Source organism: Drosophila rhopaloa, unplaced genomic scaffold, assembly GCF_018152115.1.
Source record: "Drosophila rhopaloa isolate 14029-0021.01 unplaced genomic scaffold, ASM1815211v1 contig_167, whole genome shotgun sequence".
NCBI lineage: Eukaryota > Metazoa > Arthropoda > Insecta > Diptera > Drosophilidae > Drosophila > Drosophila rhopaloa.
In genome coordinates this window covers 6,152,713-6,174,877 of record NW_025335047.1, presented here as the reverse complement: position 1 = coordinate 6,174,877, position 22,165 = coordinate 6,152,713, and the positions used below count along the sequence as shown (strand labels likewise).

General features: G+C 42.6%; 2 protein-coding genes across 4 annotated transcripts; both read left to right on the top strand.

Annotated features, from left to right (window-relative positions):
• Positions 1 to 5,005: 5,005 nt before the first annotated feature.
• Positions 5,006 to 20,278, top strand: LOC108041925 (pituitary homeobox homolog Ptx1). Of its 3 annotated transcripts, none has more exons than XM_017119987.2 (4): positions 5,010 to 5,631; positions 12,992 to 13,147; positions 13,997 to 14,250; positions 19,676 to 20,278. In XM_017119987.2, the coding sequence occupies exons 1-4, from the start codon at positions 5,100 to 5,102 to the stop codon at positions 20,276 to 20,278; spliced, it is 1,545 nt and encodes a 514-aa protein (XP_016975476.1). In that variant the 5' UTR covers positions 5,010 to 5,099. The 3 variants fall into 3 exon arrangements, with proteins under 3 accessions (XP_016975478.1, XP_016975476.1, XP_016975477.1); XM_017119988.2 differs by having other exon boundaries at positions 5,012 to 5,631; positions 13,007 to 13,147; XM_017119989.2 differs by lacking the exon at positions 12,992 to 13,147 and having other exon boundaries at positions 5,006 to 5,631.
• Positions 20,278 to 21,286, top strand: LOC108041927 (uncharacterized transmembrane protein DDB_G0281039-like). Its single transcript, XM_017119990.2, has one exon. It carries the CDS (start codon positions 20,369 to 20,371, stop codon positions 20,597 to 20,599), a length of 231 nt encoding a protein of 76 aa, XP_016975479.1. The 5' UTR covers positions 20,278 to 20,368; the 3' UTR covers positions 20,600 to 21,286.
• Positions 21,287 to 22,165: the final 879 nt, after the last annotated feature.

Genomic DNA, 22,165 nt, shown 5'->3' with positions numbered 1-22,165 from the left:
TCAAAAGGAGCAGTTATTTATTTATTTGCGAGGGGGTTCGGGGTGTTCAGATTCAGCCTGCGGGAACAACAATGGCGGGCTAACGCAGAATAATGGGATAACAAAACGCCCTTGACACCCAGTAAAAAGACAGCCAGCCCTCAAAAAGTGGGCAAAAGTAGCCTTATTATTATGAACACAGCACGTAGCAATTGTCCAGGGGCGGGGTGGGGTCTTCGAAGGGGGTTTTTCACCGCACACACAAAGGATCCGGGCCCCGAAACAGACCCACAAAGTACAAATCAAACCCTCGAGAGCAGCCAAATAATAATATACATCTGAAGAGCGAGAGGGAGAGAGGGCGAGGGCGAGAGAGAGAGAGAGTGAGGGAGAGGGAGAGCACAGCAATGGCGCACTGCAAACACAAGGGGTGTGAGTGAGAGAGAGCGAGCTATGCGACTTTGGGGGTGTGTCCACCAGACACTCGGGGCTATCTCATCTCTCTTTCGCACCGCCAAGACCTAACCAACACTCGCTACTCGCCGACCGGGCAGCCATCTCCCTCACACCCTCTCGCCGGTGGGACTGTAGAAAAAAGAGAGATAAGATAGCGTCCGACGAACACGGCTCTTGCGTTTGACATTCCGGGGTATTGCGTTCAGTAGCCTCGAGTTCTCGTCGCCAGCACCACGTTTACCGTTAGCACTGGCCCACCACCCCGTACACCCCAACCACCCATAGATATACTCGCTGTGCACGATATACACGCATCCAACAGATACTTTTTCGAATTCGTTTTCAATCCAGCTACGTCCTGTTACGGATGCAGACGCGTTGCCTCCGTGTGATACCATACCAATACCAGAAATACCAGGTTGAGAGCTACAAATACCAGAGATTCGAGTGCCCAGATACTTAGCCTAATTACGCCGCGGATTAAATTATTAAAACACTTAAATCCGCCTAGGATTTGCCAATCAAATCACATCGAATCATTTGGGATCGAGTCGAATCAAATCAAATCAAATCATATCATATCACAGCCAGTGCTTCGCGAGTGCTTGTGCGCGTGTGTGTTTGTGTGTGGCCACGGCAGCGAGATTAAAAACATATCCCCGAGTTACTTAAAATTAATCACTAACATAATCACTGTGATTTTTATTATTTGATCTGCCAACGTCAACATCGCGTGTGCGAAAACAGTTTAACGGCTGGGGGCTCCATTAAATGCCGCTTCGCATTTGATTAGCAATCTGTTGCAACAACAGCATAAACCTATACCGATCCCCGAGATTTATTGCCCGCTGCCCACGCGAAGATTTTCCGAGATTTTCCAAGATCTCCGTGCGATTGAAATGCTAGCCATCTGATTTATTGACGTGCCCACGACATTTGCTCCGGAAGAAAAGCCAGCAAAGTTCGCCTTTGATATTCCGGATCGACGGAATCAACGGAACCGACGGAAGTTCGTTCCCACCACCTAGTGGATTAATTTCAATTCCTGTCTCATCATTCAGAGGTGAGTTTTTATTTTCATAACTTGATTTGAGACTAAGTACCTATATTTGCAAATTGGGTTAGACATGTTTGTTGTTTTAAGACTTCTTAAGCAAGTGGTAAACATAATCATTAGTTTGCTATGATGACTTAAAAGATAGGCACTACAAATTGAGGTATACAAATCCCATAACAAATAGATGGTAAAGAAAAACAGTTTAAATCATTTGAGTTTTAAAGTCAAGCAATTTATCTTGAACTATAGTGGTGGTGTGTGTTGACGAAGTTGGACTCAAAATAGATGTTCAATTTAATGATACCTGTACAAAGCCAAGACAAACAATAAATAAATAAAATATTTTAAAGAAATAGTTCACATGGAATTTTTAAAATACTATTCGGCTTAAATATTATAGTTATTGCTATGCATTTTCAAACAAAGCGTATAATAAATTGCTTTTAAAAATATATATAATTTATAATCTTATCATTTCATTTTCTGGGAAATACATCGTTCTAAATTCTATAGAAAATGGCAAAGAATTTAACGCATGAATATTTCTTCAATATTTATATAGTATAGTTAAAATGGGGAAATCCAAAAGATCAGGTTTCATTTAAAAATTAAAGTTAATTACAGACGGAAAGATTAAATTTAAAGCAAGTTGTAGTGCAAGCCTCCGAAAATTTGTTTTCAGTCATATAAAAACGAAAGTAAAGCTGTCCGAAGTTTCCCGGTAAACACCTTCCTAGGAACTTAAGCACTTCATAATGACAATGTCAATTGTGCTGATGCTAAGGAAAATAGGCTAGCTTTCCAAGGAGGATCAGCAGAGGTTCCCATCTCCAAGCCAGCCAATAAACCTATTGTTGGTCAACGAATTAAGTTTACGGGGCGCTCTCACGCCGCGCATAAATCACGGCGGAGTGAGACCCGGATCTGGGATAGCGGCTATAAAAGCCCATATCGGATAGCTTGTAAGGGGGCCTCTGGGCTTTTGGACCGGAGAATTGCCAAAAAATTGGAGGAGAGCCCGGCCAGGTAGCGCCGGCCTATTGACGTCACCTAAACAATTAAGATGTGGTCGTCGGTGGGGCAAACAAGGCATGGAAAAAACCTAAGTACACAGTGCTGGGATTGCTGGGCAGCCGCTAAACTCGAATTTGAATAAAATAATAAAATTAAATAGAAATGAAAACATGTGGAAAGCCTTGGCAAAACATCGGAATCTTGCCACCTTCGCGACGAAGAGGCCGTAAACACACGAGATCTGCGCCGGCCATAAAGTGGCATAAAATAATTCTGGCATTCTTTGTCTTAGGGAATCATTATGTAAATAAATTCTCACTTTTGAAATAAAATGACGAGGCAGAAAAGCAGCACGGCGCACATACGAAATAGAGCGAAGAATATTCTTTTTGTGGAATGGAAACAATGGCAATGACGGCTGGCACTTTGAACTGGCAACCGAATTATTTATTAGACGCTGCGGCAGATAATATAGCCAGAAATTGAGACAACTGCGGCAAAAGCTGAGCAAATAAGAGTGTTATAAATACTCATCACGGCAATAAATGCAGAAACTTTTCATTTCAACGGCTGCCGACTGCTGACCCATCAAAGAGTTGCCCATAAATTCGCTTCAAGTGAAATTATGTTTATCACGACGGGCTGCTATTATTGTTGTTGAACAACCGCAAATGGATTTAATATTACAGCCGCACTAATCCACTGGGGATCAAGTGGAGATCAAGCGGCATTATCGGGCATGAATTATCAACGAAATCGAAAGTGACAACTCAAGCCAAAGCATTCCAATTAAATTTAATTAAATTCATTTCAACTGCGAATTTATGCTGCCCGCTAGATTTATGAAATTCGTTCTCATTTCGCCTTTGAATGCCTTTAGTTTGTTGTGATTGAGATTAGATAACCATTTATTGCAACGTTTCGTTTCGTTTGGTTTCGTTAGCTCCGTTTGCTCAGATAGCGGCCAATATATACATATATATATATATGTCGGACTCCCCCGATATCGGGCGAAGGGGCCTAGGAACCTGGAGAGGTGTTCCCTCCCTTTTCGCTAATTGATTTACGATCGTTTATGGCTATTTTTGTGCTACTGTCAGTGGCCTGTTTTTTATTTTTAACGAATTTATTAGACGCCCATGACACAGTTTATCGCTCTAGTGCTTCCAAGTCTACCTTTCTACCATTGCCACTTTCGATTTGCCAAAATCGCGCAGTGTACGTGCAATATTAAACAATAATAGCGGAGAAATGCTCGCAGAAATGTAAATATTTTACATCGATAAGGCTGTTATCACCCGGTGGGTCCCCTCTTTACCGCTCCTCAGTCTGCTGATAGCGGTGTAGGTGGTTCGGTGGTTCGGTGGTGCGGCTGTCAGCTCATGTGCCCCACCAGACCCCCCCTCCGGTGTGCCCCGCGAACAGCCCCATCCCCACAATTTACGACGCTAAGTGAACCAGTCCATTTTACCACTCCCTTTGCCGACGGCTCCAGCATCCGTGGTATTAACCCCTTGACGTGTTTGGTGTTAACTTGCCATTCGGCTGGTGTTTGGGTTAAGCTCCCTGTTTGCCTTCGCCGTTGAGGCGATAAAAAGTTCCACAAGTTGATTTGCCTACCAGGTAGCCAAACGATAATTAAGTAGTAGTAGAATGAACTCGATATGAGTAACCTAACATAGTGCGATATCTAGCATCTACCAATACTAAAATAGATTAACAGGTTAAACCAATATATTAAATTAATATTTGTGCTATTTGCGATTTACAACTTAATTGCACTCATGGAACACCAAAAAATCACAATAATAGTTTAACCACAAGACTTTTATTATATTTTAGAGAATTTAAATACAATGAAAATTATTTTGAATGTATAGCCGCATAATAGATACAAATTTCACATAATCCCAAAAAGTCATATTAATATTCAATCGTAATTTGATAATATGCATTACTAACGAGTTCATAATTGAATATCCGATCTAAGTATCCTATATTTTATTTATTGACTTTAAAGAAAAGGACAATAAAATAAAACCACTTCAAGATCAAAGAAGAAATAAAGAATATTACGTTTTAGCTGTTTGCAGGCTTTATATAATTTGTAATGCTTAATCATTTAATTGCCTACCTAACAAAATTGAAGTGCTAAATGGTAGCTAACCGTTGCAAATCAAATAGCTACTGCAAATAGGTATACCAAAGAAATAGTTAAGTCGAATGAATAATAAGAAACAACCATTAAGTATTATATCTTAAGCTAATATATGAACATAACGATTTATATAATTGTATAATAATCATCAGAGTACTAATTTACTTTACCTTTCTGTATTCCAGCTTTACGGGCTCTGGCAACGGCTGCATCTTGGATTTGCTTTCACCACAGTTGGAAGATACCGGCCTCAAGACGACGACTTTCCTGCAGCACTTCAAGGACGTCGTCACGACGAAGTTCACGGGGAGGGACCACCACCTGCCGCCGCTGCACCCCGCGCACCCCGCCCACCCGGCGCACCAGCAGTCGGCGCTGCACCACCACCACCACCAGCAGCAGAGCTTCTCCACCATTTTCCCCACGTATCTAGGCATGGACCGCTCCTCCGCCGTCGGCGGTTGCGGCGGGGGCGGCGGCCTGGGAGTGGGCGTGGTCACCAGTTCGGCCACCGCCCTGGGACCCGGTGGCCTGACCAACGGGGGCGGTGGAGTGGTCAGCGGTGCCCTCAACGGACTGGAGGCCATGTCGGCGGAGTCCACGGGCCTGTGTCTGCAGGATCTGGTGAGTGCCGGGACGGCGAATGGAGCAGGATCGGCGGGATCGGCGGAGAGTGCCACCACCACGAGCACGGCCCTGAGCAGCGGCAGCACCGGCAGCTCCACGGTGAACGGAGGAGGGAGTAGCACCTCGGGCACGGAGCACCTGCACAGCCACCACAGCCTGCACGACTCCAGTTCGTCGGTCAGCATCTCACCCGCCATCTCGAGCCTGATGCCCATCAGCAGCCTGAGCCACTTGCACCACTCCGCGGGGCAGGACCTGGTGGGTGGCTACTCGCAGCACCCGCACCACGCGGTGGTGCCGCCGCACACGCCCAAACACGAGCCGCTCGAGAAACTCCGAAGTAAGTATCGAATAATCCAGGGAGGGATCTTTACCTAGTTAGGGAAAATAGGGTTCCTAACATGGACATGATTATTTAGGAATCCCTAAAACAAGATTAAATATAGCTTACCAATCAAAAAATAGCATTTAAATAATCAGTTTCTTTCACTTTACTTGATTTAACTGAAAACAATATTATAAGAACATTTAAATAGTAATATAAATTTTTTTTTATAATTTGTAAACCTAATATAACAAAATGAAAACAAATTATATGCAGACAATAATTTTCTATCTTAATTCATATTTATTGAATATAAGTTATATTTCTTTGAAATATGAAGTCCATTAGTTTTATTTCATAGTATTTGCAAGAAATTCTTCAATAAACTGTAAAGAAAGAAATAGAATGAGATTGAAAAACTAATATCTTTTTAGGGCAAAGATTTTCTTTTGATCAGTTCCCTTTTGAGGAGATTTTTTCCGGCCTTAGAAACTATATTTTCCTTTAGTATAATAGCTGACAATTTCTTGGGCAATTTGTAGTGAAATTTGTGAGTGGCATCTCACGCATTGACAGCTAATTAGTGGGCTCATAACTCAGTATAAAAGATGTTCTCTCGTGGGGCCCTACTAAAAGAGATCCCCTTCGATCCAAAACATCAACAAGTGTCCACATTCTCATTGCTATTCATGGCACTTTTGTGGGTTCGCCCTGTGTTTTTGTTTCTATTTGTTTTTTTTGTGTTGCCTCTGTCAGAGGCAGCTGTTGTCATTTCAATATGCGATTCGTTTTGGCCATCATTCACGCTCCGTGCCAAAAGCTCACTCCCTTGGCCACTTGTCGCTCCGCATTTGCCCCTCATGCATATTCATAATCATTGTGCAATCATTAGCGCATAATCTCCACAAAAGCGTTACAAAGGGAACAACCCAAAATACAAAAAAAAAAAAACAGGAGTTGGGAGATATAACTAAACAAATTTCAATTTTGTGCGCATGTCACGGCTAATTGAGCACCCTTCTGGCGTAGTGCCGAAAGCAACACTCTACCCTGCTCATTTTCCACTTCCCCTTGGAAGTTTCCCTTGGGTATTCGATATGTGCATTGTAGTCAAGTGTTTGTTGTTCCGATTGCTCTAATTGTTATGGGAATTTGGACTCTTAGGAGGATGCTGTAGCCCGATTGGATTGTATTTGGGATTGGGATGTGAGGCAGTCAAGTGTGCAATGCCACAGCTTCAAGTGCTGGAGAAGACAATTCAATTGGTTCTGGGGAAGATTTTGGGAAGAAGTCAGGCACTCCAATTGAGCAGCGAACCTGTTGGACGAAGGTTTATAGATAGATTGAAGGAAGGAAGATTTCTTCAGTGTGAAATTCAAATATCTTTCTTATTTTTGATAGCCCCACTTATTTGTTTACCAAATAAAATGAATATAATCAGCCATAATTATTAAAAATCTAAAAGTAATATAAAAATGTAAAAAAGCAGGTGAAGTCGTCAAAATATATATGATGCTTTTTAATACAATTTTTAAAAAGTTTAAGATCCTTTCCTACAAGAACCTTCCTACAAAATTTCCATTTGCATAAGAGATTTGTCTGCCCTCGCCTAGAGATTTGTTGGCTGTCGCCCTGTCATCTCAACTCTGGCCCTTCGGGGTTAACATCCCCAGGCAAACTTTGCACTTGTCTGCATCCCGAAATGCCCGAAAAGAACCAAACTGAACCTAGGTGAACCCATGGCCACAGATGTCCTGCCATTTATTTGCGTGCCAAAACAATTTAGCACAAAAATGGTGAGCATTTAAAATATGCACGACTGCAGTTATCCTTTGACACCCGTACAAACACGTAGATATTCGTAGCTGCAGGTGCGGGCCACGTTAACAGCTCCTAGCCACAAATTTCCACTCCTGTCCGCCTGTTTTCCCCAGCTTTCCCCCGGTTTTCACCCTATGTTCCTTGCGTTGTTGTCGTTATTGTTTACGCTCTTGTTTAAATAATGGCCACGCAACGTGATTCTGGTCCTGATGCCGGCTGGATTTTCATCAGACTCCAGGAATTGCAGTGCAATTTAATGGTCTACATACAAACACCCACACCGGCCATTCTTTTATAGATATTTATTTATGTGCATTTATATGTGCGGCGGAGGTAATAATTTTTAACGATTGCACTTTTTTATGGCCAGTGTTCCACCTTTTAGTTTCGACTCTTTCGTTTTATTTTCGGGAGATGATTTTATGGCTTCGGTGCGTGTTTTTATTTCGCTGGCGGTGCTCAAAGGATTTCAAGTTCACGTTTTACACTAATTTAGCCCGACGGGGAAAGATTTTTATTGGTAAACACGCAACTCTTTAATAGCTCGAGATTGTCGCCTAAGTTATGTTGTCAGCAGCTGGGAAAACCGACCTTGTCCCTTCGACTTTGTATTTCATATTTCACCATCGCGGCAATTAGGGAATTATCTCGGCTGTATCAGTGACTATATCAACATATATCCACTGGCATCTACATCTATTTGCCCCAGGCAAACCAAACAGAACCCGAAACGAAACCGAAACCGAAACTGAAACCAAATCAGAGCAGTTTACATTTCTTTTTTGGTTGCTCGGCAAATAATAGAATGTTGTTTTTATTTCTATTTCTTTTTTGTTTCTATTTTTTATTGCCAGCCAGAGCTAGTCCTTAGCTTGTTTGCCAAGTTGTTGCCACAGATACGAGATGGAAAACTATTTGCCCATGACAATGTTTGTGGCTGATGCCGTTGATAAAATTATGAAATTACCAGAGTGCTTCAGTTTCTGTTTTGGGTTCGCCTTTGAGTTTCTGGTGAAATCGTGCTGTTATCTGTTGTGTCTACACGAGTGTATATGCCCATCTTCCCACTAAGTGTTAATGGCACGTGCAGCTAGCCGAGCTCTAAAAACAAAAACCAAAAAAAAAAAAAACACAACAGAACAACATAAACAATGCTCCCAGACGAAGAGTCCCGTCTTGCGAGAAATCCAGGAGATACACACGAAACGGGGAGGGGTCCTTCAGGACAGCCGGGCTACTTTAAATTCCGCACCAACGCCTGTATTTGTCAGGCCTGGTCTTTATGAATATAAATACCTTTTATCGATTTTTCTGCACGGGCTCCCTGTTTCGCCTCTTAAAGCCTTAAAGGACCTTATCCTGCGGGACAAACAGCTAGTGCATTGCCCGCAAATCTCTGCGAAATTGCTCACATATGTCATCGCAAACTGGCGAATACAAGGATCACAGTCGAATTGGCAATGCAATCACCCCGAATGGCATATAAAGTGCACTTGCTGACCGCTCGGGAAAATCACGGCACTGTGGCTTATCGAAAGTAAAATAAAGAAAAAAAGAAACTAAAAAGAATAGTTTTACAAGCTTATATTTTTTAAAAATATTAAAATAGTTAAAATTTTTTTTAAGACAGCTCTTTTCTTTTCTTTAGCAAATATCTATTTATTCTTTTGTTTTTTCATAACAAGAAAAATATTTAAAAATATTTGTGATTATTGTCCATCCAATCCAATTCAAGTAATTCAATTTAGACACTTGTTCATGCCTTAACTGTAAGACTTTTGCCCCACTGTGCTCTATATGGCAATGTAACTACCGCAGAATTTGCCATTTATCAATCCAGCTGCACAGCTCTATCTGTACGTTTCCTCTTCGCTGGCACTGATTTCGTTTATATAAATTATATTGTCATTATGGCAACCAGCCACGGCCACAATCCAGAATGCGGAATCCACAACCCTCAATCACCATCCCCAATCCTCGCCGCTCCCCATTTTCCTCTAAGCAATTACCTCGTTGCAGAAGTTCGTCGGGAAAACTTCATTCTCTCTCCGCTTTTCCGCCTCTTTTCTCATTATCCGGGCATCGTGCAATTTCGTAAAAATGTCGCATTAGAGATTATCTGAGGAAACAAACTTGTCCGGCAGACAGGACTCCCAGATCCTTTTGGTTTTGGTCCTTTGGCCGGTTTTTGTTGGCTGACCCAATGGCAGGAAAGGAATTCGAGCTGACAGTCGGGCAAATTACTGGCCAAAGTCATTGCAGTGGAAAACTACAAGCCAAAAAGAAGGGGGAATCTAGTCTGGACAGAAAAACAAAGTCCTGCCCTTTTTTGGGGGGGATTCGGCTCTCCCTTTTGTCTTATCTGCAGCCTCGACTAATGAGTCCGGGGTTTTGGCCAGGACTTCGGCCATTTGGCCAAGGGTTGCTCTCCATTCTTGGGACATGTCAATGTGATTTCCGAGATTTTTATGCGACTTTGCTCCGGTCGGTCAAGTGCCCGGAGCTCATTATAGGGCCATAACATATGGCCAGGGGCCATTGTCTCGACCAAAGGATTAGTCCTGCGAGACATAAAAATTAACTTGCCAGCCATTGCCTAATTTTCATGACTCCGAATTAGGCTAATTTGCAGTGAGGGTTGCTCTTCTGCGACTTATTTTGCGGCATATGGCCAACAATTTCCACGGACATCAACACCTCGGCGGCAAATGTGGCATGAAATTGGAAAAATATTTTTATTTGCGGTGGAGGGAGCACCGCAAGTGTTTAACCCTTTGGTGGCCCAGCGAGTGGTTTACAATAAAAGCAACTCCTAGTGCTCGTCCCATTTCCAATTCCAATCTCAATTCCAATCCCAGAACCCAATCCCGATCCCAATCCCCTTTCAACTGTCACATTAATCGTTTGTTTTTGGTCACCAACTAAACGTTGCTTATGCTTGACATTTTCCTTTTCCCATTTTCCTCCCTTTTTGCGGGGCATGTCCTTTTGTTGGCTCGTCCTTTTATATTTTTGTTTGTTTTGGTCTGGTGAGGTTTTCCTCCCGACTGCTGAGGTTTCCTCCTGACAGTCTCCGTCTGCGTCTCCGTTGCCTGGTAATTTATTGCTCCGGCTGCCGTGTCGTGTGTCAAAAGTTTTTATGTGGAAATCTGTCTATGAATGAGGCGTACGTATGTGTGCAGGATGCTTAGGGCCAAGGCAAAAAAATACGAATCATTTTCGAATTTTTGTGCAGTTTCATTCGGGCAACCCTCGCTTGATTAATTGTGCCCGCCCCTCGGGGAGTGTTTGCCTTTGACTTTTGTTTGGGCCCATCACAATAGTCGCCAAGTCAAATAAATATCCCATTGCTCATTTGTTTGCTCAGCGGCTAAATGCCACTGCAAAATGGCCGTCGAGGTGATTTGGGAAATTCGGAAAACTCGGCAAACTCGGAAAAGCGAAAGTGACGCCGACACTTGTTGTCACAAAACACATAACACATAACACATAGCACAGAACTGAAACTCTTGACATGTGCAAAACGCTCCCGACAAGCAACGCCCACCTCTATTGACACTTGCCACTCATCCAAATTCGATACCCACTCACAAAACCTTGAAAACATTGTAAAACTCGGGCGACAACTGGTCGACAAATGTCACCGCCAGCTGACAGACGACGACAATTTTTCCGACCTGTCAGGCGGGAAAACAAAAACACACCAGCCAATGCAGGAAAATCAAACTCAAATTAGTCGCTGGCCAAAATGTTCGGGAAATATTTACACAAATAAAAATCGCCGTGCTACGTGATTTTCGCTGCGTTTTTTCCAAATTCTCAGTATTTTTTTTTCTCGCTTTTTGTTTTTAGAGCGTGTCGTTGGGAAAATATTTTTACGATACAAAGAATGGGCGATGACGACCCATTTAACTCAGGTCGGAAATCGGATTTGGGATTTGGAGCAGCGACTATCTATTAAGATTCATTCAGCTGTGTCTTCAAAATCAAAGGTTGCAATGAGGCGTTCACTAAAAAATGAAAGTGGAAATGAGGATGTAGAGGAATTGATGCGAGAAGAACCGTCTCATATAACAATTTGGGGATAAAGATATAAGATGCACCTTATAGCTAAAGTGAATTAAAAAATTTACAATTAACTCCGACATTTCGAAAATTATTCCTTCTTATTCATTTGAATTATCTTAAATCGAAGAGAACAACAAATTTTCTCTATTTTAAGTTGTATTTTTCAATATTTAAAGAAGATTAAAATATAGTATGACTTGATCAATCTTGACAAAACAATCATATTAAAAATTAACCCCGCTACTATGTTTGTTTAGAGAATTTCCACCCAACATCCACGCGCTCATAATAAAGCAATGAAATTTTAATTACCCCAAAACGCACTCATTAGAGGCCATAAAAATACTTTTCACGGAGAAATTGGAATTTTCAACGGCATGTGAGGCTGTTTTCGGCGGCATAAATTATGCAACTGGCAATAAACTAATTGAGCCATGGGCCACTTCCAAAGGGGATGACATTTGTGACTCCTAGGGGTACCCAAGCCCCCACTTCCCCTTCCCCAAAAGAGAGGATGGCTAATTGTTTCAAATGTCTCCGCGGGTGTTTCCTTTACGCACTGGCACTTTAAAAACCACATTAAAATGACAGCATGTGAGAAGGCCATAAATTACCAGCGGTATGCAAAGGAAGTGCGTCCAGAAGATTTAGGAGGAAGTCGGGACCTCGGGACCATATGGGTGCACACCTTCGTCTTCGCCGGAAAACCCCCAGAAATCAATTGCTACGGCCATAAATCTGTGACGAAATTGGAAATGGGGGAAATCAAGTCATTGGCTGACTAATTAATATCAAAATAGGCGTGACTAACTACGGCAATTATAATGTGGCCCGGCAGCAAATTACTTGACTCATTTGGCGCCGGTAGATTTATGGGTCCAAAAGTACAGGGCGATTCACTCGATTAACTTTCCCCATGGCAACTCTTTAAGCACGAACTGAAGTTTTTATAATCTTGCCCCTGGAAACAATGAAGTTGGCCTCCTCCAGGAGCAATCCGCACTTTAATAGGGCTAACCAAGAGCCCATTTCAGGCTGCGGTGTCATAAATCCTTTTATGAGCTCCTTAACGGGCTCCTCTTTTCTCGGGATTTCCCCGGAAATTGGAGAGTTAGGGATGTGAGAAGTTTTTTAATGGCTTGAGGCTTTCACAGGCGTGAAATACATTTAAATATTTTGAAATTGGGTTTCTTTTAAGTTCTAAATGACTAAATGTAAAAAATTGGATGATTGCTTGAGGAGTTTTACAAGATCAAAATGTTTAAAAAAATGATAACCCGTTTAAAAGATATTGTTCAAATCGCTTTGCATTTGTGGGATTTAAGTTTTTGGATGAGATCAAGATAGGATAAGTAAATAAGTTTAGTATAGTAATAGTCATAGTATAATAATCATAGTCAAAGCTAGGACTGCTATATATTTTTGGGCTCTTAACAAACTTCTGTTAAAACATAAATTTTTTTGTAATTTTCTCTTGCCTGCGCTGGCTTGTTCTTTTCAGTTTGGGCCGAAACCGGCGATTTCCGTGATAGTCATAGCTCCATGACCGCCGTAGCAAATAGTTTGGATAGCACCCACTTGAACAACTTTCAGACGTCATCGACATCCACGTTAACGAACCGGAGTCGGGATCGCAAAGATGGTGAGTAGGAGTACCACTGGCCGTAACCGCCATCCGGGCCTAAAAAAAACACTATTCCCAGCCCGTATCCGTTATCACCGGGGGCCCCATCGATAAGGAACATAATTTATAATAATTTCGGAAAGCGTGGCCAACGATTCCACCTTTGTCGGCGAAATTTACTCGCCCTGGTCCGTTTAGTTTTCGATTAGACTGCCTTTGATTTGCGACCTCACGACGACAGCGACAGAAAGTGAGAATGGAGCCGAACGAAAATGATATTTCACAGGGGCAGTAATTTAGTTTATTTGATTAAGTTTTCGGCAGTTTCGGTTTCGGTCTCGGTTTCTGGGCCCTACAAAACATACAAAACACAAAAAGCACGCCGCATGATCGATGACATTCGGGAACATACATTAACTGGTTATAAATCTGTTTGCCGGCGGTCCGCCTTTGAAGTTTGTGGGGGTGGTGGGTGGTTGTTGTTTGCTGGCGACGCCTGAAGGTTGCATGGCAATTAGTAACGGTGCTCCGATGACGCCAGAAATCAGAAGCCGCTCAGGAGACCTTTCCCCTTCGCGCTTATCAAACCGCTAACCCAAGTAAACCCAGACAGAGGGCATAAAATAGCTTAGCCTGCTGGGCAAACATATTAGGCAACCGTCAGCTAACACAATCCTAAAATTCTATATCTTTGTTCAAAGGCTTTCATAACATATTTTGTATAGAAATATATATAAGAAGATTATGACCAAGATGCAAAAGAGATTTATAGTTATATTTTGTAGACATTAATGTCCAATTAAAGTAAATTGTTCAATTAGCTTTTATTGCCATTAAAACTAATAGCAAATCTTGTTTTCCACACAGGCAATCGCAGTGTAAACGAGACCACGATCAAGACAGAGAACATATCAAGTTCCGGACACGATGAGCCGATGACCACCAGTGGTGAGGAACCTAAGAATGACAAGAAGAACAAGCGGCAGAGGCGCCAGAGGACGCACTTCACCTCGCAGCAGCTCCAGGAACTGGAGCACACCTTCAGCCGGAACAGATATCCGGACATGTCCACCCGCGAGGAGATCGCCATGTGGACCAATCTTACAGAGGCTCGAGTTAGGGTGAGTGCACTCAGAGAATAACATCGTATTAGTATTTAGATCTTTTTATTTTGATATCCAAAGTTTCTATATAAAGCTCGATATACTTCATTGCAAGATATTAAAGCCTACAGTGATTATAACTAGGTTTGAATAACACAGAAAACCATTGTGTGAAATGGACAAACATTTAGAAATCAATATTATAATATAGTTATTTATAGGAAATCATATTATGCCAAGTTTAGTTCTTGAAGTAAAATTTCTAAAGCATTTGTATTATGCTGGGCATATTTCCACCCCTTCCGCGGACTTTGCACCAACATTACCGCGCTGATGCTCGAATTAATTGCCAACCAAGCCGCAAACGGCAAACAAACGCCGAATCCTGGCCAGTCCGGCCACATTATGCGGCCATTATAGTCCGGGCCCAATTATATTACGGACCGCAGGAGTCGCGACCGCAATGCAGCCGCACAGACTCGTAAATATGTCGCCTCGTTTGGCGTTGGCTTAAACCCCAATACGGCCAATACTCGTCCCGAAAAAAGAAGAACCGATTTCCCTGCTCCACCGTCGATTTATGGGCGGTATTGGGGGCAAAGGGGCGTGGCGTAGCATGGTGTGGTATGGTGTTGCCATAAATTGCCGCAGCTAAAACTGCAGTTGGCAACGTTTGCAGCATTTGCTGTTTGTAAACCGCGGGCTTATCGAACGGCCGACCTCAACTGAACTGCATCGAATGCGCGGAATCGGAGTGTTTGCTCAATATCCATTCTATTGACATGGGCCAGACTTGTCCATGTCCGAGATACAATAGTTGTCCACTGGTATTTAGCTAGCGAGGTATATTGTATCGTAGAGAACTTGGTTAGAGTATAAATTAAATATGGGAACAATATAATGTTCTATGCCTAATAGATAATATTTTGGGACATACATACATTTTTTAAACCCATACCATTTTACACTTTAAATAAAATGAAAATCATCAACATTTATTTAAATGGTATAGAAAATACCCATCTTTACTTTCTTAGAATAGAGATATATTCGGCAATAGAAGTCCACACCAAAATGAATTTTAAAAAAATGTTTAAAGGATTGAATATTAAACTATAGCAAACAGACTTCTTTTTCTTCTACTCCGATCTTTTTCTACTAAAATATTTAGAAAGATAAAAATACCTAAAATACACTTTATTCTTAAAAACCCTCTTTTCTTTGATAGTCTATGCGTAATGTGGAAGAACAACTAATAACAGGGGCCCGGAGTTGTAAAAGATATCTTGGCCACACAACAGTTGTAATTGTTTGTAAACACGATAGTTAGTTGGGTAAACAATTGGAGTTGTGGCGCCAAGCGGCAAATACTCTCCTGATATCGAAGATATCTGTATCTGTATCTATTTCCATTTCCACTTCCATTTCCATTCGGCGTGACAGTCGGTCAGGATGGAAAGACAATCAGCAGACAGCCAGAAGATATGATAGACAAATGATCGATGATCGGCGATCGCTGATGGTGATCGGGTTTGCGATCATTGTCATTGGACGTATGGCGACATCGGCGTGGCATTAATTGTACATTTAGAAGTGGTTGAGCAGCAGGCCATGGGAGTTATCATCGAGGTGCAATTAGTCGGCGAAAGGGCGAACATCTGCGAGGAAAGGCAAATAGTTCATGGTTTTCCTATGCAAATTTTCACACCCTGGACTCGCGCATATGCCCAGAAAATCTCTGGATCTGGATGTAACTCCCCCGTGCACTTGACAACATTTATAAAGAAATTAGCTGCGGCCCAAAGTGACAGGGGGAAAGGAGCCGGGAATGATGTCAATCTAAACATGTGTTCCTCGCATAAAGCAGCTAAATGCATAAAATATTGATACAGTTTGTTTTATGGTCCATTATATGATGATGACAAAACGGTTGCTCACTTTTCCGACTTTTCCACCCTACCCAAAATGCAAAACAATGCCCGGACTATTTGTCATCGCTCGCCGAGGGTTGTTTAATGAATTAGAAAACCGCACACGAATTAATGATGATCGCGATCATGCCTTTGACTGCGTCCAAGGGGTGGCTCACATTTGACTTTGACTTCGGATGCCCATTGTAATAGCGAAGGCAATAAAATTTATCAAATATACAAAAGGATTACGGAGCAGTGCAACTCCGTACCGGGCTGGGCCGTATAAATCTGGCCGGGCTTTAAACTGTCAAAAAAGAGCAGCCCCGTCTGAGGGAGAGTTGCTTCTGTTTCAGTTTCATTTTCTGTTTCTTCGGGCCCTGATAGCTACTAATCCGGGGATTTACATGCGCCGGCAATTATGGCAATATGTTCGCCCCGTCTGTTTCATTGTCTCCCCGTTCTCCCATTCCCATCCACTTTTTAATGTGTCAAAATGGAACTCACTTTTTAATTCAATTACCAGCCAAAGACTGGCAAAAACAAGGCCCATAAAAGCATTTGTCGCTGCCCTCAATCGAAAATAGAATCGAATTGGGATGCAGGGGCCATCGGCTTGTATTGACTCTTTTTTGTGAGTTCCTTTTTATGGTCAGGTGTCGCCAATGGCCCGGAAATGGGAACAGCATTTGCCAATCGCTGAAAGTGTATAAAAAAGCCATTGAAAGCGGCCACAAAGGAGCCACAATATGCTGGGATGATTGCAGTTACAATGGCTCAATGTAGTGGATAAGTGCAAGGGGGTTTCCTGCAAAAGGGAGGGAAACACAAAACAATTTTAACTTTTTTATAAACAATGGAAGAGGTTTTTTATGGGCTTATTGTATTGAACATATTTTTTTATGTGTTTAAAATTGCGAACAAATTAAAATTAGTATATCTATATAAAAACATAAGGGTTAAAATGGGGAATTTATTCAACTGAAGTGACCGATTAAATATTCCAGACTATTTAATCTCATTAAAAATTAAATTAAAGTAAGAGAAACCCTTAACAAATATAGAGTTTTAAATATGATCATTTGAATTTAGAGTTATAAAAATGATATGAAATTCCTTTCAAAGAAGTTGGCAGCAATATTTTGGCAAAGCCTAGTCTGTGGAAACTTTCCCGACCTTTTGACTTTGTTTATTTGTGTAATAGCCATGATTAGGCTACTTTATTGTGCACATATGTGCCCATATCAGCAGCTGCAGTCGATCATCGGACCACCAATTAATACTGGCCCTCTGACTGGAGTATAGTAATATATCTGTGTAGTCATGCAGACAGTTAAACACACAAAGAGACAGCGCTGCGTGGAGTAGTTCACGTATCGATGTTATCTGGTGATTTTCACTTGGGCACAGCTATCAGCCGGTAGAGAAGAACCCCGGAAATGAGAGCCCCGTCCCATTTCACACATTCGGCAAATAAAAAACGTATTTAGCTGCAATTTGCGGCCATCAATCATGGAAGAGCCCGCACAAAAAATGAGGCCCTAACTTCTGCCACATGGTTACTTTTTGGCCACTCATATTTGACGTCGTTTGCTTGCTTTTTCTGTGTCCACAATTTACCTGATGAAGCGTTGCAGGACTTGCCGTCGAGTGGCATTGATGCTTTCATCAAAACCAATTAGGATTTTCCACAGGACTCTGCCCCGTTGAGTGGAAAATTGCGCTGTTTTTTTTGCCACTCTCTCATATTTCACTTTTTCACTTTTGCGCAGTGTCCCCCGTTTTTCCTTTTTTTCCTGCAGGCACATCAATTTGCCATCAGCATTTTCCATTTTTTCGTCTCCCTGGGTTTTCTTTATTTTTATTTTTTTGCAACTTCAGCAACTTGCTAAATGATACGTGAAAATGACAGCTGACGAGATCGATGACGCTAGTTTTGCATCCTTGATGATGCAGGAGAGCCTTGAGCTCCTGATGCTGATGGTTCCGTAGATTCGGATGATGATGATGATGATGGGGCTGAGCGATGTACCTTGACAAATTGACACATTGCCTTCGAGCAGGGGATTTGATTTAGGTCCTGGGAAAAAGAGGAAAATGGGAAAACTCTCGCTTTCGCTTTTGCCATTCCCGACCAGCTCATGCGATTTCAATTAACTGCCGCAACTAATTAGATTAAGGCAATTGCCGCACTAAATTTGTTTTGCTGGCACGCGGCCATAGTTTTTCACTTGTTAGCGGAGCTCGGAATGTCTCAATTTGAGTTTTCCCAGGCGAAAACAAACACTTTTTGCATAGATCAACGCGTGTCGGATTTTAGTCACGGCTAACAGGGGTTGGGGAATTTACAGGACGCAGGATATGTAGGACTTAGTAGGTAGTGAGGGGTGCGGACCTGCATTGGCCATAAATCTGCAACCCCGCAAACTGGAAACCGGCAACCGGCGCGTTGATTTAGGGACAATGTGGCAATGCGGCAACAAGCCATGAAATTCGAATTTGCAGCTTTAATTGCCCCGACCAAATTGTAGCTCAATCTGTGTGAACGAGTAGCGTTCCTGGCAAATGTATCTTAAATGTACACGTCTTAAAGCTCAGGGACTCGAGAGCAAGAAACTCATCAAAATGCTGCCAACGTCTGCGCAGCTCTTTGTCATTTGTATCTGTATCTGGGCACGAGTATCTTTGTCTGCCCCCAACATCCGTATCTGTGCAAACTTCAGCCATAAATTACAAAGTTGCCATTTTGTTTTTATCTTCTTTTGCCTTATTCTGTGCACTTTCTGTGTGCAAAATAATTTTGATTTATTTTTTGCTCCCTCGCAACTTTTCTTTTCCCCCACGGCACTCAGACTTTTCGGTGGTGGCAAGCCGAGTTTATTTATATAAAGCTCTCCATTAAAAAAGGCAACGGCAACGGCAACGGCTGACTGGGAGTATTTATGTATATATTTGTATATTTATAATTACTGCACATGCGTATTGCGGGGGAGCTCTTTTTGGGGAAGTTTTGCCGTTCGCCCGGGCAGATACATAAATTTTCAAGTAATAAATTATAAAAGAAAATGGCTGCCTGTGCAGCTTAAAAACTGCAAATAAGTCGCGCTATAAAGTACAACTTCAACTTTTATTTTTAGGATTTTACTGGCAGTTGCTCTCATTTTAAGAGAATTTAAAGCTTTGTAATCAAATGCTTGCTTTTACTGTTTTTAAAATATAAATACAAATTAAACTTGAAACCATTTTATATAGGAAACTGGTTCGGAATTCAATAAACATATATTTTATTAATAAACATTAATGCACAAGTTACCTCATAATTTTGAATGGATGACAAGCTAGGAATTTTCCTCAGTTATATGTGTTATTTACAAGATTAAAAATTATTTACTTATTCTTAGATTTACTATAGGCTTAAAGGGATAATTTGCTAGTCTGCTATCTTATTAAATAAATCTGTTTTATTAAAGTTATATACCAGTTAATTTATCCCAGATTACTAATTGGGTAAATCTCTATTTTTTCTCCCCCAGGTGTGGTTCAAGAACCGGCGGGCCAAGTGGCGCAAGAGGGAGCGGAATGCGATGAACGCGGCGGTGGCGGCGGCGGACTTCAAGTCCGGATTCGGGACACAGTTCATGCAGCCCTTCGCGGACGACTCGCTGTACAGCTCCTATCCGTACAACAACTGGACCAAGGTGCCCTCGCCGCTGGGCACCAAGCCGTTCCCGTGGCCGGTGAATCCACTGGGCTCGATGGTGGCCGGGAATCATCACCAGAATTCGGTGAACTGCTTCAACACCGGGGCCAGCGGGGTGGCGGTGAGCATGAACAATGCCTCGATGCTGCCGGGATCGATGGGTTCGTCGTTGAGCAACACCAGCAATGTGGGGGCGGTGGGCGCCCCCTGTCCGTACTCCACCCCCGCCAATCCGTACATGTACCGCTCCGCCGCCGAGCCGTGCATGAGCAGCAGCATGAGCTCCAGCATTGCCACGCTGCGGCTGAAGGCCAAGCAGCATGCCTCCGCCGGCTTTGGCAGCCCCTACTCCGCCCCCTCGCCCGTCTCCCGATCGAACTCCGCCGGACTGTCCGCCTGCCAGTACACCGGAGTGGGCGTGACGGACGTGGTCTGAGAAAACGCCCTGGGTGCGCTGCTCAACCAGCACCAGCACCACTTGCAGCACTTCTCGGGCGGATCGGTGGGGTCCGGGGTGCCGAACGGGATGCAACAGCACGGCGGCAACATGTTGCAGCACAACAGCAATGCCAGCAGCCTCCTCCTCGACCACTCCGAATTGGGTTTGGTGGGGGGATTGCCACATAGCAATCACCCGGATGAGGGCAACCACAGCCTGGAGGGCAGCAATAAATCCCCCATGGAGGCGCCCCTGGCCAACAGCAACAACAACAACAACAACAACAACGACAACGACGACGAGGATGTCATCGATTGAAAAGCTCTAACTTAAATCACACTAAAAGGCAGCCTAGCCCTAAGCATTCATAAATAATTTTAGATGTTTGCCTAAACTAAAGATAAATAATACGAAAAAAGAAGAAGCTAGAGAGAGGAGTCCCCTATCCAAAGATACAATTTTTTGAAGAACAATAATTACATTTACCAAAAAGGGAGCCCCGAATCGCTGGGTATCTCCAATTTATTTGCGTTGAGATTAAATGCCAACTACGTTCGATCGACCCCAAAACCAGAAATTAAGTGTTTTTGTAAATAAAAGCAAATATCTAGTTGTAAGAAGCGGAAACCCTAACTAATCAAGCCAAATAGCCAGCCCAAAGAACATATAGTCACTCCTAGTTCCACTTTCAGTTCCCCATCGTATATCGTATATATAAACCAGAAACGTATCAAGATTGTAAACAGCTAAGGCAAAAAAAAAAAAAGGAAAGCTAAAATAAAAACGAAAACTATATCAAGCCGTAGCAGTTTTTAAGGAGTTGTCTAGTCGTATAGAAATCCGAAGGACACGCGCATATGGCATATACTTGTCTGTCTGTATATGTACATGTATGTCCCCACTAAAGAGCCCCGTATAAATATAAACTATTTAATAATTGTACACTTAATATTACTAGTTATAGAAATTGAATCAAAAGAACAATAAAAATTATGGAAAAAAAAACACCCACACCAACGCGGTGAATGAATTACGAGGGCAAATTGCGGTCAACCGCTGGGATAACGAATGGCTTTTTTCCCGCTGGGAAAGCGGAGTGGGCAATGGAAAAATTAAAAAATCAAATTGTAATTTACAGCCACGAGGGGGGTAGAACGATATATGCCAATCGCCGGATTTTTTTTTGTGTGGCGAACTTAATTTAAAGCAGCTTTTCCTCCCCCGACAAGTTCTCCTTGTTTTTTGGGTGGTGGGCAACTGCTTAATTCCAAGGTGGACCTGGTGCAAAGAGAGATCCATCCATCAATTTATTCATTACAGCGAAATTATGTCGCATTTATATGCACCCCGCCGCCGACCGCCAAAGTGACAACCCCCCCGGAAAATCACCGCACAATAAAAATAATAATAAAAGGACATCCGCGTCGAGGGGGTTGATTTCCCCGGCATCCCTGGGCATCAAATTTGAATTTCATATGCTGCCCGCCTCGATTGAAGGCGGCTAATAAAGTGCCCAGGAAAGGGAAAGTCAGGGGGGAAATAAGATTTCCCGCTGCGTTAAGCATCCATTAAGGGGGGTGGAGGAGGTGGAGGAGGGGCTAAACTGCGACCCGGCGACCATTTGATTTATTTTATTCCCCTTTGCCCGCTGTTAATGTTTTAATAAGATTGATTTTATTGCCGCCTCCGTCGGTCGTCTTCGTCACTGTGTGCGTGGGTGGATTTGGCCCTGCTGGGGAGTCAAAGGGTTAATAAGTTGCGCTCCAGCTGTTTTAGGAACTCTATTATTGTCTCCATTCCGGGATGCTTTTCACTTTCTGCTCGAAATTGAAAGACGTTTGCGAATTTAAGAGTTTCATCGGGAAGTTTTCTGCGCTATCTGCA